General features: G+C 48.1%; 1 protein-coding gene and 1 pseudogene across 2 annotated transcripts in view; both read right to left on the reverse strand.

Annotated features, from left to right (window-relative positions):
- ADCK1 (aarF domain containing kinase 1) overlaps positions 1-15,510 on the reverse strand; it is a 58,701-nt gene that overhangs the window by 18,777 nt on the left and 24,414 nt on the right. For both annotated transcript variants that reach the window (XM_083166950.1, XM_083166949.1), the window contains exons 3-7: positions 12,807-12,890; positions 10,419-10,622; positions 9,703-9,861; positions 9,294-9,452; positions 936-1,052 (exon numbers count right to left, since the gene is read on the reverse strand). In XM_083166950.1, the coding sequence (XP_083023076.1) occupies positions 936-1,052; positions 9,294-9,452; positions 9,703-9,861; positions 10,419-10,622; positions 12,807-12,890 (723 nt within the window). The remainder of the gene's footprint in view (positions 1-935; positions 1,053-9,293; positions 9,453-9,702; positions 9,862-10,418; positions 10,623-12,806; positions 12,891-15,510) is intronic.
- LOC146050741 (5S ribosomal RNA) lies at positions 3,637-3,755 on the reverse strand (annotated as a pseudogene).

Consider the following 15,510-nt stretch of genomic DNA (forward strand, 5'->3'; position numbering starts at 1 on the left):
TGACATCACTAAGAATGCAGATTTCAGTCCCTATGAGCCAGTGACATCACTGAGAATGCAAACTCCAGTCACTAGGAACCAGTGACATCACTAAGAATGCAGACTTCAGTCCCTAGGAGCCAGTGACATCACTAAGAATGCAGACTTCAGTCCCTAGGAGCCAGTGACATCACTAAGAATGCGGATCTCAGTCACTAGGAGCACCCCCCCCCCCCCCCCCCCCCCGCAAGCCTTTCACAGCAATTCGCAGGCTTGCACAAGGCGGGATTTCACTCTCGCGTGGAAGAAATTACCTGGTCACAGGGCTCTGCAAATTAACAGCCATGCGATCAGGTCAGAATAAAGGAACCAGTGACATCGTTGAAGATGCAGCCTATCCAGTCACTTGGAACCAGTGACATCACCGAGAAAGCATCCTATCCAATCACTAGGCCCCAGTGACATCACTGAGGATGCAACTCATCAATAATCTGGCAGACACTTCCTTGACAGATAATCTGGAGTGCATTGTATATGTTTGTGGAACATGGAACTCCACTTATACGGCTGAGCTGATCGCACTTAATATATACTTGTCTGTTATTTCTGCATTATTTGCTATTTTCTCATACAGACGGGACTGGATGTAATGACCGCCATTAGAGATGTGAAGTATTATCTGGCTGCTGGATGGTTAAACCTCTCTGCAGTGATAAATGAACAGGGGAAGTCTTCCTGCGTGAGGCGCTGCCACTCACCCGGGCAGCAGAGCTTTGTTCGAGAACTGGTAAAACCATGCATTAAGGATATCACAGCACTAATTACAGCTCTGGGGAAAGAGACACTGCAGGGGGGTGTCCCCGTGACACAACGAGACTCCCCTTCTGTCAGGAACAACACAGACTCGTTAACCCCATACAAATAAGCAAGGACCAGCATATAAGACCCACTCTTACCTGATCCACGTCAATCTTATGCTGCTCCATGTATTGCCTGTCATTGACCTGCCCTCCTTCCACGTATTCCATCACCAGAACCCGCTCCGTGCTCATGTCCCAGTAGATTCGGGGTATCTGAAAGAGGCAAAGTATAAACAAGGGAAGTGTGATAACAGCACAGGAAGCAGCTGGCTGAGAGAAAGATTGGAATATTTTAAAATGCGCTTCTAGGATCCTTTTATTCACAGTAAGGGCCTGATTTGGAGTCAGATGCTGCCATGTCTATCTGTACACAGTACAGGTCCTTCCCTGGTGTACAGCTGTGTGCCTGAATGGGTAAGGACTGAAACAGAGACTGTCCATCTTTAGACGTTGACATTGGTCGCACCATGCTAACTTGCTCCTGCGCCATGCTAGATGCAGATTCCCAGCCACAGTACGACCTCTAATATGAGTGAATACACATTTCAGCTTGTAACCAGTCATGCAACAAGCGCCTGACACGGTGCAGCTCCCAGGAACGCCCAATACACTTCCTGAGACCGCGCTCCTCTACCTCAACCACACACCTGTGCGCATGCACCGTGGGACGTATGCACAGTCTTATTCTTTAATGCAGTGGTTCCCAACCCTGGTCCTCAAGCACCCCCAACAGTGCACGTTTTCCAGGTCACCACACAGAGGGGGTTATTTTGGTTCACTCTTTCTGACAAATTCCTTCTTAGAAGGACAAAACCATGTGCACTGCAGGAGGGGCAGATGTAACTTGTGCAGCGAGAATTAGATTTGGGTGGGGTTTTACTTCAAAGTGAGATCTATATTGCAGTGTAAAAATAAAGCAGTCAGTATTTTCCCTTCACATAAACAAAATAACTCACCCAAATCTAATTCTCTCTGCACAAGTTACATCTGCCCCCCTGCAGTGCACATGGTTTTGTCCATCTAAGAAGGACTTTGTTAGAAAGAGTGAACCAAAATAACCCCCAGAATCACAAGTGTTATAATTAGCTCCACCTGTGGATCTTTTCAAATGTGCCTGAATAATGAGTGCACCTGCCGGGTGACCTGGAAAATGTGCACTGTTGGGGGAACTTGAGGACCAGGGTGGGAACCACTGCTTTAATGATTTAAATGTTGGAGCACCAAAACCGAGATTTATGTCTTACCTGTTAAATCTCTTTCTTCGAGGACGTCAGGGGCCACAGGGATTACATTGGGTAGAGAGTGAGGTCACGACCTTTCCAGCACCAGAAAGGATAAAACTTCTGGACTGCCCAGAGACAGCCCTGGCTCCTCCCTCCTCTACCCCGCCTCCTAGGCTAGCTTACTTTCAGTTTTTCCCAAAGCCAGGCAGGAGACAAGATAGAAGGAAGAGAAACCCATACAGTAACACATTCAACCAATATATGTGTGTGTGGTTGCTCAACAGAGGAACCATAACTGTGACATGTATAAGTACCTCAACAAAGGAACTTTTAACTAAGTCCACTCAACGGAGGAACTATGAACTTCAATACCATGAAGCAGGCGCGGCAGGGAGGGATCCCTGTGGCCCCTGACGTCCTCGAAGAAAGAGATTTAACAGGTAAGACATAAATCTCGGTTTCTTCTGCGGCAGACGTCAGGGGCCAGAGGGATTACATTGGGATGTCCTAAAGCAGCCACTTAAGGGTGGGGACGCGCCTGTGCCGCGGCCAGTATATTCTGGCCGAATGCCGAGTTCTGAGAGGCAAACATAACAAACGCAAAAAAGTGTAAGAAATCGTTGGCAGACGACCAAGTTGCCGCCTTGCCAAGTTGCTCTGCCGTTGCACCACCTGTAAAAGCCCGAAACACACCCACAGATGTAGTGGAATGAGCCAGTACCCCTGCAAGAACGGGGAGTGAGGTGAACAAGGAATCCTGCTTGATAAACGACCGCAGATATTGGCTGGCAATAGTCTGCATGGTAGCAGACCAGCCCTTATGAATTCTCTAGTGGATAAAGAGAGAGTCAGATGGCTAAAGTATTACAGCGTGATGTACATAGACGTGCAAAGCACAGACCATCTCCAGTTGATTGCTGCCTAGGAGAGACCGCCGGCCTACAAAGGGCAGGGATCACTATCTCCTGGATGACCTGAAATTCAGGAACCACCTTGTGAGGTGTAAAGTTATGTTTCAAAGAATCCGTTCCATGAGAATGAAAGACTATGAAAGGCGATTGACCTGACAGAGCCTGCCGGGCAGACACCCAGCAGCAACGGTCAACACAAACGGTAAATTCTGGGATTGAATTCAATCCCGTGGCTCTTAATAAGGTTGTCTTAACAGCCCTGTGAGCAGTTCTGGCCCCAGAGGCAGACAGATAAGAGAGACCCCTAACAGGGTTCACAGATCCGAGAACCAGATTCTCCTGGATTAAGGTGCCCCCACCTCCACTTTTAATGTACAAATTACTTTGAGGAGGAGAAAAAATGGGGAAAAGCCTACCTCCGAATGAATAGCCACTGGACTGACATAACAGAGCGTGGACTCTGTAACCTGCAGGGTCTCAAGACCTGGACACATGCAGGGTGACCTGGTAAATGTGACGCAAAGCCTTCAATCCACCATTGGTCCACCCCAATGGCCTACCAACCACAGGAACACCTCCGAAGGGAGGGTTCATCTGCCGGTATAGTTTTGCCAACAAGGCCGGGATCTTGCGCTGCACCCATTGGAAGAAGCGGGAGGCCTAAGCCTACAGCACCTGGTATTCCCAGACGGTCTCCTATCCAAGTACTAACCAGGCCTGACCCTGCTTGGCTTCCAAGATCAGACGAGATCAGGCGTGTTCAGGGTGGTGTGGCCGAAGGCTCATAGCCGGCCCACTCAGAGTGTCACCCTAGTGGTTGATAACAAACCACCCTTTTTGCATCACCCGACTGGACCTGCACAGGGTGACCTAGAAACCAGGTTCTACCTTGCAGAAATCCCACAGGACTGTCTTTTTCACTTAGGTTTCAAGACAGAAGCATCTTTTCCATAATAGCATTATCCAGTCTATGCCTTAAGATGTACTGTTGCGTGTATAAAACACGGATTTACCAAAAGGATCAGTTTTGGTTATAATGTATGTGCATGTAGATACATTAGAAAACAAACAAACAGGAAACTATATCGAACCGCTGTTTGAATGTAAGAAGCGAGAATGCTGACCTAGCACCGCTATATATATCCACATATATATATTGTGTATGTACATGTGTATATATATATATATATATATATATATATATATATACACACACACACACATATATATATATATATATATATATATATATACATACACACACACACACACACACACGTACATACACAAATGCCTACAAGCATAAACATATGCTTTTATGTACCCCTATACAATAGGTCGTACAGATTAAGAGGCAACATATTGGTATATAGCATATGGTGGCGCTGAAATGAACAAGGCCGTCAACATTGGCAACCAGTAAAACTTCCACCAAAGTGAGATTGCATCCCTGAAGGGATGCATAGTCAAGGCCATATTAGCTTTTAATTATAAAAGCTACAGCCAGTGTTACTCCGCTAACATAACTTAAAGGAGAACCATAAGAAATGACAAACCGAATTGTTTGTGGGAGAAAACGGGAGTACCTGGAGTAATCCCACGCAATTACGGGGAGAATATACATAAACTCCACACAGTAAGGGTAATGGCATTGTTTGAATGGAACCCATGTTATCTACAACAGCTGGTGTTCCAATGTGATCTCAAACGAGATTGGGCATATCCAGTGTGTTATGAATATAGATTGACATCAGTGCCGTGAGGTAGTAATGTTAACCATTACACAGTTCGTACTGCACCTCCACAGCTGCATCTCTCAAAAATGCTACCCCGCTGGGGTGCAAGGCTACTAGAGGCCTGGAGGAAAACTTAGTCAAATTATCTCAAATGTGCGATCTGCATGCCACCTGCATGTGATCCTAATGTAAATCCGACTACATAGTCAGATCCCACACTGGATTGTATTGTGCGTACACACCGCAACCAGCTCTATATGTGACAGTGCAATGTTCCAACTTCCAATGACCAGGAATACCGAAGGTTATCCTGTGGAGAAATTACACTTCAGAGTCCACCGTTGGTGACGTTTGCCATAGTGCCCTGTCAGAACATGAAATAACCCCTGCTATTGTGGGGACTGAATCCTTATAGCCGTGCGCCTTGTCTACTTAAGAGACGGGAGCGTTGCTGATTGAGCTATTGCTCTATTAGGGTAAAACAGGCCTGGACTATGTTCCGACAGGGTTTAAAAGTTAGCAGAGGTGTCATACAGTAAGTGTCTGGACCAGAACTGTAATGGCTGCACACACTGTGATTTCTAATTGACTTGCTATGGAAAACTTTGCTAACTCATGAGTTAGTAATACCCCTTTTACACCGCCGAAAAATCCGGGTCAGCGGCGGGTCAGACCCGGATCTTCGGCGGTGTAAATCCCTAACGCCGTGTCCCTTTACACGGGACTTCTACCCAGGTCCTGACCTGGGTAGAACACGGCTAGGACCTGGGTAGAGGGGCGGTGTAAATGGGAACGCCGGGTCGGATGTCCCATTTACATGAATGGGGAACGTCCAACCTGCGGACCGCAGCGTCCGCAGGTTGGACGGGTTGTCAGCCTGACACTGACAGCGCAGCCGGCGCTGCTGTCTGCTATACCCTGCAGACAGCAGCAGCAGCGGCGGCGGGGGAGGGAGGTGAACGGATGCCTGTGTGCAGCATCCATTCACCTCCTGTGCGACGGCGGGGGGAGTGTGTGCGGGGACTGGGGGCAGCCTAGCAGCTTACCTTAGTGCTGGGCTGCCCCCAGCAGCGTTCCGGTCCGGCGGCGGCGCGCGGCGGTGATTGGCGCTTGGAGATGACATCGCGCTGTCATCTCCAAGCTCCGGGGGGGGGGGGGGGGCGGGCGCGGATGCGGGTCGGGCTGTCCGCCCGGTGTAAATGGCACTAAACGCTGGGTCGCACCCGGCTTGAACCTGGGTCTAAAAAAGCCGGGTGCGACCCGGCGTTTTGTTGTAAAAGGGGTATTACATACAAGTCATGCTATCTGCATTAGACATTGCTGCCCTTGCCTTCGATTAATGGAGTGACCTTTGTGTCACTCTGATAGCAGGGTATAAGACTTCCTGCTGTCCTCTGTATGACCTAGCTGGCAGCAAACTGTCCCCCCATAAACTGTCATCTGAGAACACAGTATCTTTCTGGAAGAAAGCAAGAAGGGGTTTTATTTTGTCAACCAGCAGATACACATTGCACAATTAGAGGCTTATTGCAGAAATCGAACAATCTCTATGTCACAGAGGAAAAATACATCAGGGAAGGCCACAGACACATGCCTCAGATGACAGTGGAAACGGAGTTATACACTTTCCACCTGACAATATATACACTACACACACACAGGGAGAGAGAGTAGGTATAGGTAACCAGAGATAGAATCACTGGATAAGAGAGACAGTATAAGGAGATGAGCTGCCACAGGCCAATCAACAACACCATGGTATATAACACAGGACTGATATGACCTAATTTACATACAGCCCAATACTGTCCCACTATGCTCTAAACCCCACTGTCTGATCACAGAACCTGGGGGAGCTACTGCATTCAATATGCAGTTAACCAGGACAAGCTTAAGCACAGCCCTGGCATTAGCAGTCAGGAGCCTCCAGCAGTGTGCAATGGCGGCAAGTTTTTTTTTTTATGTTAAAATGACCGCCAGAACCGCGTGATAGCTGGGAAAGTGCCATGGTCTCTGGGAGCAAACCCTGCGGTAAGCTCCCCTCCTGACCAGCTACGTCCTTACAATGGCGTCCCTTTTTGAAAGGATAGCCGCGCCATTAGGCTATACTCATATGCCCAGGCTGGCCGGACTTGCAATGAGTGCAGGACACCAATATATGAGTCCCTGTGTCACTATAGCTGTCCTCTAAGATTGTACAAGAGGCAGCTAAACTGGTACAGCTAACACCTATACTTCTGACATGCAGTGATGGTGTGAACACAGTTATGAGACATAGCACAATGCAAATAATAATAAAAGTGGCACTGAGCTCCGCAAAGCACAAAGGCCGGCAGGAGCATAAAGTACTGTACCCTGTGCTCCAGTAGGAGAGGTACAGGGGAGATTTGCCCAAATGGCCTGGCTGTGAAGAGGTGGACCCCGGACTGGCAAAGTGCTCTCAAAGTGCTCTCACTATGCAGCAAGCAGGCAGGAAGAGATCAGGGCTGGAAACCCCGTGGGTACATCCTAGCTCCTGTCTCCGGGAGAGGGGCTGTGTGAGGAGAGGCTCCCTCCCCCTACTAGCAAATGGCCACCGGGATTAAATGACTCATGTGGCGCCGGTAAAATGGTGGGGATCCGGCGCTTGCCGGGCGGCCCCGCTTACCGACGCCACTGCCCACACTCAAAGTCTCCCTGGTGGTCCAGCGGGACAGAGTGCACAACACTACGAGAGGCGGCGGTTCTGCCGCTTGCTAGTGCAGCCCGGTGATCCCCCTCGCCGAGCTGCTCAGCCGCCATTAGAATTGCGCACGCGCGCGCTCCCATCGGGGAGCGCTTTACCTGTAAGCGGTGCTCACCGCTGATGTCCCGGTCCCCGTCGCGGCTGTGCTCTCCAGTGCTTCAGAGCCAGCCGAACACCTCCGCTTGTGGGAGCCACGTGGGTGGTGTTGGGCTGCCGGGTCCCGGGTGATGGAGCGCAGTTCAGGGGTCTAAAAGACCCCCGGCGCTGCTGCTCTGTTACTGACTCCAGTCAGTGTAAAAATAAGAATAAAAAAAAAATTAAAAACGAAGTTTAAGCTGCTTTAACAGCAGCCCTTTCAAAATGCGTGTTGGCTCCTGCCAGCACAACTAAAACTGAAAGTAAGCTAGCCTAGGAGGCGGGGTAGAGGAGGGAGGAGCCAGGGCTGTCTCTGGGCAGTCCAGAAGTTTTATCCTTTCTGGTGCTGGAAAGGTCGTGACCTCACTCTCTACCCAATGTAATCCCTCTGGCCCCTGACGTCTGCTGCAGAAGAAAAAAAGGTCAGACTTCGTGAACACTGGAAATACATAGGCCTCAGAAACATGCCCTAGGAGACCTGTATGACTGTCACCTGATCTGAGCCCTAACAAACATGTCCTTGTACTTACCATGCCTTGTAAGTGATTACTCCAGCCTCCATACATGAGCCCCTGCTGAGCGGTGTAGCTTGTACCTTGTGTCTTATAGAAGCAGTTAAACACCCCTCAGTCTGTACTAGGGCTGCGGCATTAACCAAAAGTCGCAGATGTAGCACGACTAAGCTTTGCATGCTATAAAGCCCCGACCACTGCGTTGTAGCACTTCATATACAGATTTATTCGCTCACATCTGTACATGTTTCGTATATAAAATTAATCAGCGCAGTCTCGTTAGGCTGTTTTGTCTCATTAGATATCTATCCAATCTCTGGGAAACAGTGACATCACTGAGAATGCATAGTATCCAATAACTAGGCACCAGTGACATCACTGAGAATGCACACTATCCAATCAGTAACAACCAGTGACATCACTGAGAATGCATTCTATCCAATCACTAGGAACCAGTGACATCCCTAAGAATGCAGCCTATCCAGTCACTAGGAACTAGTGACATCACTGAGAATGCACCATATCCAATAACTAGGCACCAGTGAAATCACTGAGAATGCATACTATCCAATCAGTAACAACCAGTAACATCACTGAGAATACATTCTATCCAATCACTAGGAACCAGTGACATCACTAAGAATGCAGCCTATCCAGTCATTAGGAATCAGTGACATCACTGAGAATGCATTGTATCCAATCACCAGGAACCAGTGACTTCACTGAGAATGAAGTCTATCCAATCAATAGGAACCAGTTACATCGTCGAGAATGCATCCCATCCAATAACTAGTAACCAGAGACTTCACTAATCAGTAAGAACAAGTGACATCACTGAGAATGCATCCTATCCAGCCACTAGGAACCAGTGACATCACTGAAAATGCATACTTTTCAATCACTAGAAATTAGTGACATCACTAAGGATGCAGCCTATCCAGTCACTAGGAACCAGTGACATCACTGAGAAAGCATCGTATTCAATCACTAGAAATCAGTGATATTACTTAGAATGCAGCCTATCCAGTCACTAGGAACCAGTGCCATCACTGAGAATGCAGCCTATCCAGTCTATTCAATAGTCTTGGTTTCACACAAGTTGATAATAGTTTTAACTTTACTATTATTTTACTGATTGTTATGTGTCGTTTATATGCAGTTGGCAAAACACTATCACAACTGATTTTAGCACGGTCAGTAAATGTTTCTCACCCTGAGGAAGGGGAACTTGCAGACCATGTCTGCCATCCTCTCTGCGTTCCGTCCTTCATTTAGGAAGTCGAGCTCTCGAGGGAGGTTCTTCTTGGCCTCTTCTACCAGCCACATGAATTCAAACTGGGGGAAGACTTTCTTGACCACGTGCAAGAGGACCTGCAGGAGACAGTAGGGGAAGTGTTATAAAGCAGAGGTTCTACGGCAGGGCTGGGCAACACCGGCCCTCAAGATGTTTATGAACTACACATCCCAGCATGCCTTGCATCAGTTTCAGCATGGCCACATAGCAAAACTAATGCAAAGCATCCTGGGATGTGTAGTTCATTAACATCTGGAGGGCCGGTGTTGCCCAGCCCTGTTCTACGGTGTCATAGCAAGTTCCGACAGACAATGTTGTGTCATTCACCTCCATGATCAAAATGTCCCGCGAACTCTGTGCTTGAACCTTTGGGTGCTGAACCTTCACAGCCACCATCCGGCCATCTTTCAGTGTGGCACGGTGGACCTGGGCTAGAGAGGCTGCGCCGAGCGGAGTTTCCTCAAATTGTGCAAATACTTCAGAAGTCTGAGAAAAGATGGCAGCTTTATAATCACTAAGTCAGGGTCATCGAACTACCCTGCAATAGGTGCTGAATGAGTTAGTATGCCTGTCCTGGTATCTGGCGAACGGACGGTACAACAGCTATAATGCACCCCCCCCCCCCCCCCCCCATTTTGCATTTCTCCATCTTAGTCACCCACAAATGGCTTTTTCTGCAGCTCCTGCGACTTTTTTCATACTGAATAATTGAGCTAATCTCTCCCCTCTCCAGACTGCAATAACTGAGGCCATAAATCTCCCGCTGATATCATTTTATTAGGGGAGAGGAGGGGGATTTATTAATACATTGTGACCCTGTCCTGATGCCCCTATCAGATCTTCAGACGGCTGATTAATTATGGCTCATAATAAGCCAATGCTCAGCATACAAACAGCGATCTATCAGCGCCCCCCTCCCGGTAACACGCTTCTGGCGGGATGATGATAAAAGACACAATAATATGTATTAAATCAGGCGCTTAGCTCCCTGCCACCCATTGCCATCTGATTCAGCGACAGGGTAATAAACAGCACAGTGTCACCTCTGCACCCAGCTCCTCTCGGATGACACGCAGCACGTCGGCCAGGGGGGTAGATGGTGCTTGGCTGTGCAGCACACTCAGGGTACGGGTATATTCTGGGGGCAGCAAGTATTCCAGGGCACCCAGGTGCTGCCCCACCTTGATGAATGTACCACGGTTGGCACAACACAGGTCCAGCAGTCGGTGGGCAGAGCGTATGTGAACCTGCGGAAAGTGCAGAGTATGAGCTGGTGCACACTTGGTGTTAGTGCACTAGATACACACTTGGCACTAACACCAAGATACACACTATGCAGTATCACCCAGATACACACACCACACTAACACCAAGATACACACTATGCAGTATCACCCAGGTACACACACCACACTAACACCCAGATACACACACCGCACTAACACCCAGATACACACACCGCACTATCCCCCAGTTACACACACTGCATTAACACCCAGATACACACACCACATTGACACACAGATACACACTCTGAACTAACACCCAGATACACACACCGCACTGACACCCAGATACACACACCGCACTGACACCCAGATACACACGCTCCAGACTAACACCCAGATACACACTCTGCACAATCACCCAGGTACACACACCGCACTATCCCCCAGGTACACACACTGCATTAACACTAAGAAACACACTCCGCACTAACACCCAGATACACACACCGCACTAACAACCAGATACACACACCACACTGACACAGATACACACACCGCACTGACACACAGTTAGTGTTTGCTCTAATAAATGTATTTCTGTTGTGTACCTTTGGGTGCCCCATGCTTCTTTTTTCCTTTTTACACCCAGATACACACACTGCACTAACACTAAGATAAACACTCGGCACTAACATCAAGAAAAACACTCGGCACTTACATCAAGATACACACTCGGCACTTACACCAAGATACACACTCCACAATAACACCCAGATAAACACTCTGCACTATCACTCAGGTACACACACTGCATTAACACTCAGAAACACACTCCGCACTAACACCCAGATATACACACCGCATAAAAACACAAATACACACACTGCACTAACACCTGGATACATATCACACACTGACACTCAAATGCACACACCACAAAGAAACAGACTGCACTAATACCCAGATACACACTCCGCAGTAACACCCTGATACGCACTGTAACTAACACACACATGCACACACCGCACTAACAAACAGATACACACTCTGCACTTACACCCAGATACACACACAGCACTAACACCCAGATACACACACCGCACTAACACCCAGATACACACACCGCACTAACACCCAGATACACACACTGCACTAACACCCAGATACACACACCACACTAACACCCAGATACACACACCGCACTATCCCCCAGGTACACACACTGCATTAACACTCAGAAACACACTCTGCACTAACACCCAGATACACACACCGCACTAACAACCAGATACACACACACCACACTGACACACACACCGCACTGACACACAGTTAGTGTTTGTTCTAATACATTTATTTCTGTTGTGTACCTTTGAGCACCCCATGCTTCTTTTTCCTTTTTACACCCAGGTACGCACTCTGCACTAACACCCAGATACACACACTGCACTAACAACTAACACTAAGATAAACACTCGGCACTAACATCAAGATAAACACTCGGCACTAACATCAAGATACACACTCGGCACTAACATCAAGATACACACTCGCCACTTACACCAAGATACACACTCCACAATAACACCCAGATAAACACTCTGCACTATCACTCAGGTACACACACTGCATTAACACACTCTGCACTAACACCCAGATATACACACCGCACAAAAACCCAAATACACACACTGCACTAACACCTGGATACATATCCCACACTGACACTCAAATGCACACACCACAAAGAAACAGACTGCACTAATACCCAGATACACACTCCGCACTAACACCCTGATACGCACTGTAACTAACACAGATGCACACACCGCACTAACAACAGACACATACTCCACACTAACACCCAGGTACACACACCACAATGACAACTAGATACATAGAGTATACTGCAGCAACACACATATATACACAACACGCTAACAACCAGATACACACTATAACTAATACACAGATAAATACACCATGCTAACAACCAGACACACACACAGAACACTAATACCCAAATACACACTGCGCTAACACTCAGTTGCAGACACACACTCACTCAGATACACCCCTTGCACTAACACACAGATAGTCCAATGTCCTGTAACCCTTCTTTCTAAATGATTGGCCGAGCTGTTATTGGTCACAGAAGTTAAATAACATGGTGGCGCCTGTATGCGCGCCAGCTTCCAGTACCTGTGATTTGATGGCGGCATATTCTTCCACATTTGGCAGAACGCTGTGGAGGCTTACGAGGTAATCGCAGGAAATGGCCGCTGTCTGTAACAACCGAAAGGCGTATATGAATCAGCAGGTGATATAGTGTGATTAGGGGTTCGTCAGACATATATCAGTACTTAATCATCTGTATAAAGTGGTGTGCGCAATATTCCGGAACATCTGCCTAGTGTACCGCTAACATCGAGAATCACATGACACGAATGTTTCATAAATTCCATACAAGCGTCAGAGGACCATGTAGGTCACGCTTCACAATAAGGATCATGTAATATCTGGGAAGACAAAAGGGGGCTCTAGGCTGCTGTAATCCTCTGTATGTTGGCTGCTCTAACATTCATCTCCTGCCTCCTAGTGACTACATTACAAACTACAACATGTGACATATACAGAAACTAGGTGATTCAACGTGACCTACGGGCGCTCTTCACACTGTCGTAGGGGCTCAGCCCCTTAACCTGTAAAGGTCTTTATTGCGTAAAATATGGTTTAAGAAACATACTGTGTTAAAATGTCAATGACCATACACAGGGCGTCATTTGGACTTGATTATACGTCTGCATTTTTTGCATAACTGCAATCAGGTCCAGACTGGGCATGCATGTGCACCGCAATGCGCACGCGCGTTGTACCCGAACAAAGCGGATCGCCGCTGGGCGAGGGGTCTGTGCGAAGAAAGCGTTCACACAGTCCTTCGCTAGGACAGTGATAGAAAGAAGCAGCAGCAGCCACCTGAAGCTCCGCCCCCCACCCAAATCCTCTCTAGTCCCACCCCCATCGGGCCCCGTGTATCCCCGCCCACCCTCGAGCAGGGCAGCTTGGCTGTTGGGTAGCCATCTCAGGGGGGAGAGCCATAGGTGGGACACTAACAGTGACATGGGGAGGGAGGCCAGTGCTGTGCTGATAGGCTATTAGCCCCATCTGTCACTCTATGACTCCATCCAGCGTTATACACACCCTCACAGAGTGACAGATCTGTGCAAACATATAGGAGATGTTACCAGCCGTTTTCATGGTGACTGAGTCTTAAGAAAAGTCCCCCAGGACTCCAAAACATCCTAGCTGTGAGTGCGTGGCTACGAAGCGCTAGAACACGGAGCATCCGTCCACAGGGCAGACTAGCATGTAACTCTGCATCAGCCCTGCACACTATCTACAAGAAAAATGTACTCTTTATGCTTTTTCTGGATGTTCACTGGTGGAATCTGGGACCCTTAGGTATTGATGTGGCTGTCGGGGCATAAGAGATTCTCACTGATGTCTCGGCTCCCCCACATAATCCTGGGTGGGTCATAGCTCAGCACCAGTACAGGAGAGGAAGTAAGTGGTCAATAAAGAGGGAGGGAGAGAACCCAAACCCTGGCTTTCAACAACAGACAACTTAAGTCAGACAAAGGCTAGCTCCTCCCCTCTACTTCCCCTCACCAGGCAGTCTAAAGAACTGTGCCCGGAGGGGGCTGGGAAAAGCAACATACTTCCGAGAGGAGGTTAAACATCACACGTCCGAATCATGCACAACAGAAAAAACAGGACAGGTGAAAATAGAAATTGCCAAACAGTAGCAACCACACAAACGTTACTGGCCAGGTTCCAACCAACAACCAGAATCACCCTGTTATTTAACTGTAATGTAGACATAATAACCTGAACAGAAGGAAGAGCAGTGCCGGGAGGGCGTCCAGTGCCACCTGTGGAATCGGACAAAAGGATTTAACGGTAAGCACAAAATCCCATTTTTTCCTTCATCCACTAAGTGGCACTGGAGATCACAGTGGGGACGTCCCAAAGCTCCCATTACGGATGGGACGGCGCTGAGATCCTTCCAGCAACGCACGGCCGAACTGTGAAGCTTGGGCCGCAAAAGTGTCAATCCGGAAAAACCTGATAAAGCTTCTTTGTCCGGACTAAGTGGCAACTCTACACAATTGCTGAATCGAGACCCCTCGGGCAGCCACCCAAGAGAGACCTACCGAGCAAGTGGAATGTGCTGTAATAGCAGAAGGAGGCACCTGTGATGCCACCACATATGCCTGTCTGATGGTAAGACAAAGCCACCTGGCTAATGTCTGTTTGAAGGCAGGCCAACCACGTTTTGATATTCTGTAAAGAACAAACAAAGCATCAGTCTTCCTCACAGAAGCTGTTCTAGAAACGTAAATTCTGAGAGCACGCACTACATCCAGATACTTTGAGTCACTGGAGTCCTCAGTAAACGCAGGTACCACAATTGGTTGGTTGATGTGGAATGAGGACACCACTTTTCGCAAAAGAAAGAAGCCTTTGTCCGCAATTCCGCTCTGTCTTCGTGAAAGATAAGGAATGGTGGGTGACATGACAAGGCACTTAGATCCGAAACCCGTCTGGCTGAGGCTAAGGCCAGAAGTAGGACTGTCTTCCAGGAAAGGTATTTTAGGTCAACCACCTCTAAAGGCTCAAATGGAGACTGCAGGAAAAAAAAGGACTAGATTGAGATCCCACGGGGACGTGAGTGTCCAGAAGGGGGGGTTGAATCCACCCCCTGAAAAAAGGTTTGCACCTGAGGCATCAGGGCTAATTTTCTCTGGAAAAAAAATGGAGTGCGGATATTTGTACTTTAACCCCTTCCTGACAGAGCCAGTTTTTGCGTTCCTGACAGAGCCCTTTTTTTCAAATCTGACAGGTA

Source organism: Crinia signifera, chromosome 12, assembly GCF_055691185.1.
Source record: "Crinia signifera chromosome 12, ASM5569118v1, whole genome shotgun sequence".
Taxonomy (NCBI): domain Eukaryota; kingdom Metazoa; phylum Chordata; class Amphibia; order Anura; family Myobatrachidae; genus Crinia; species Crinia signifera.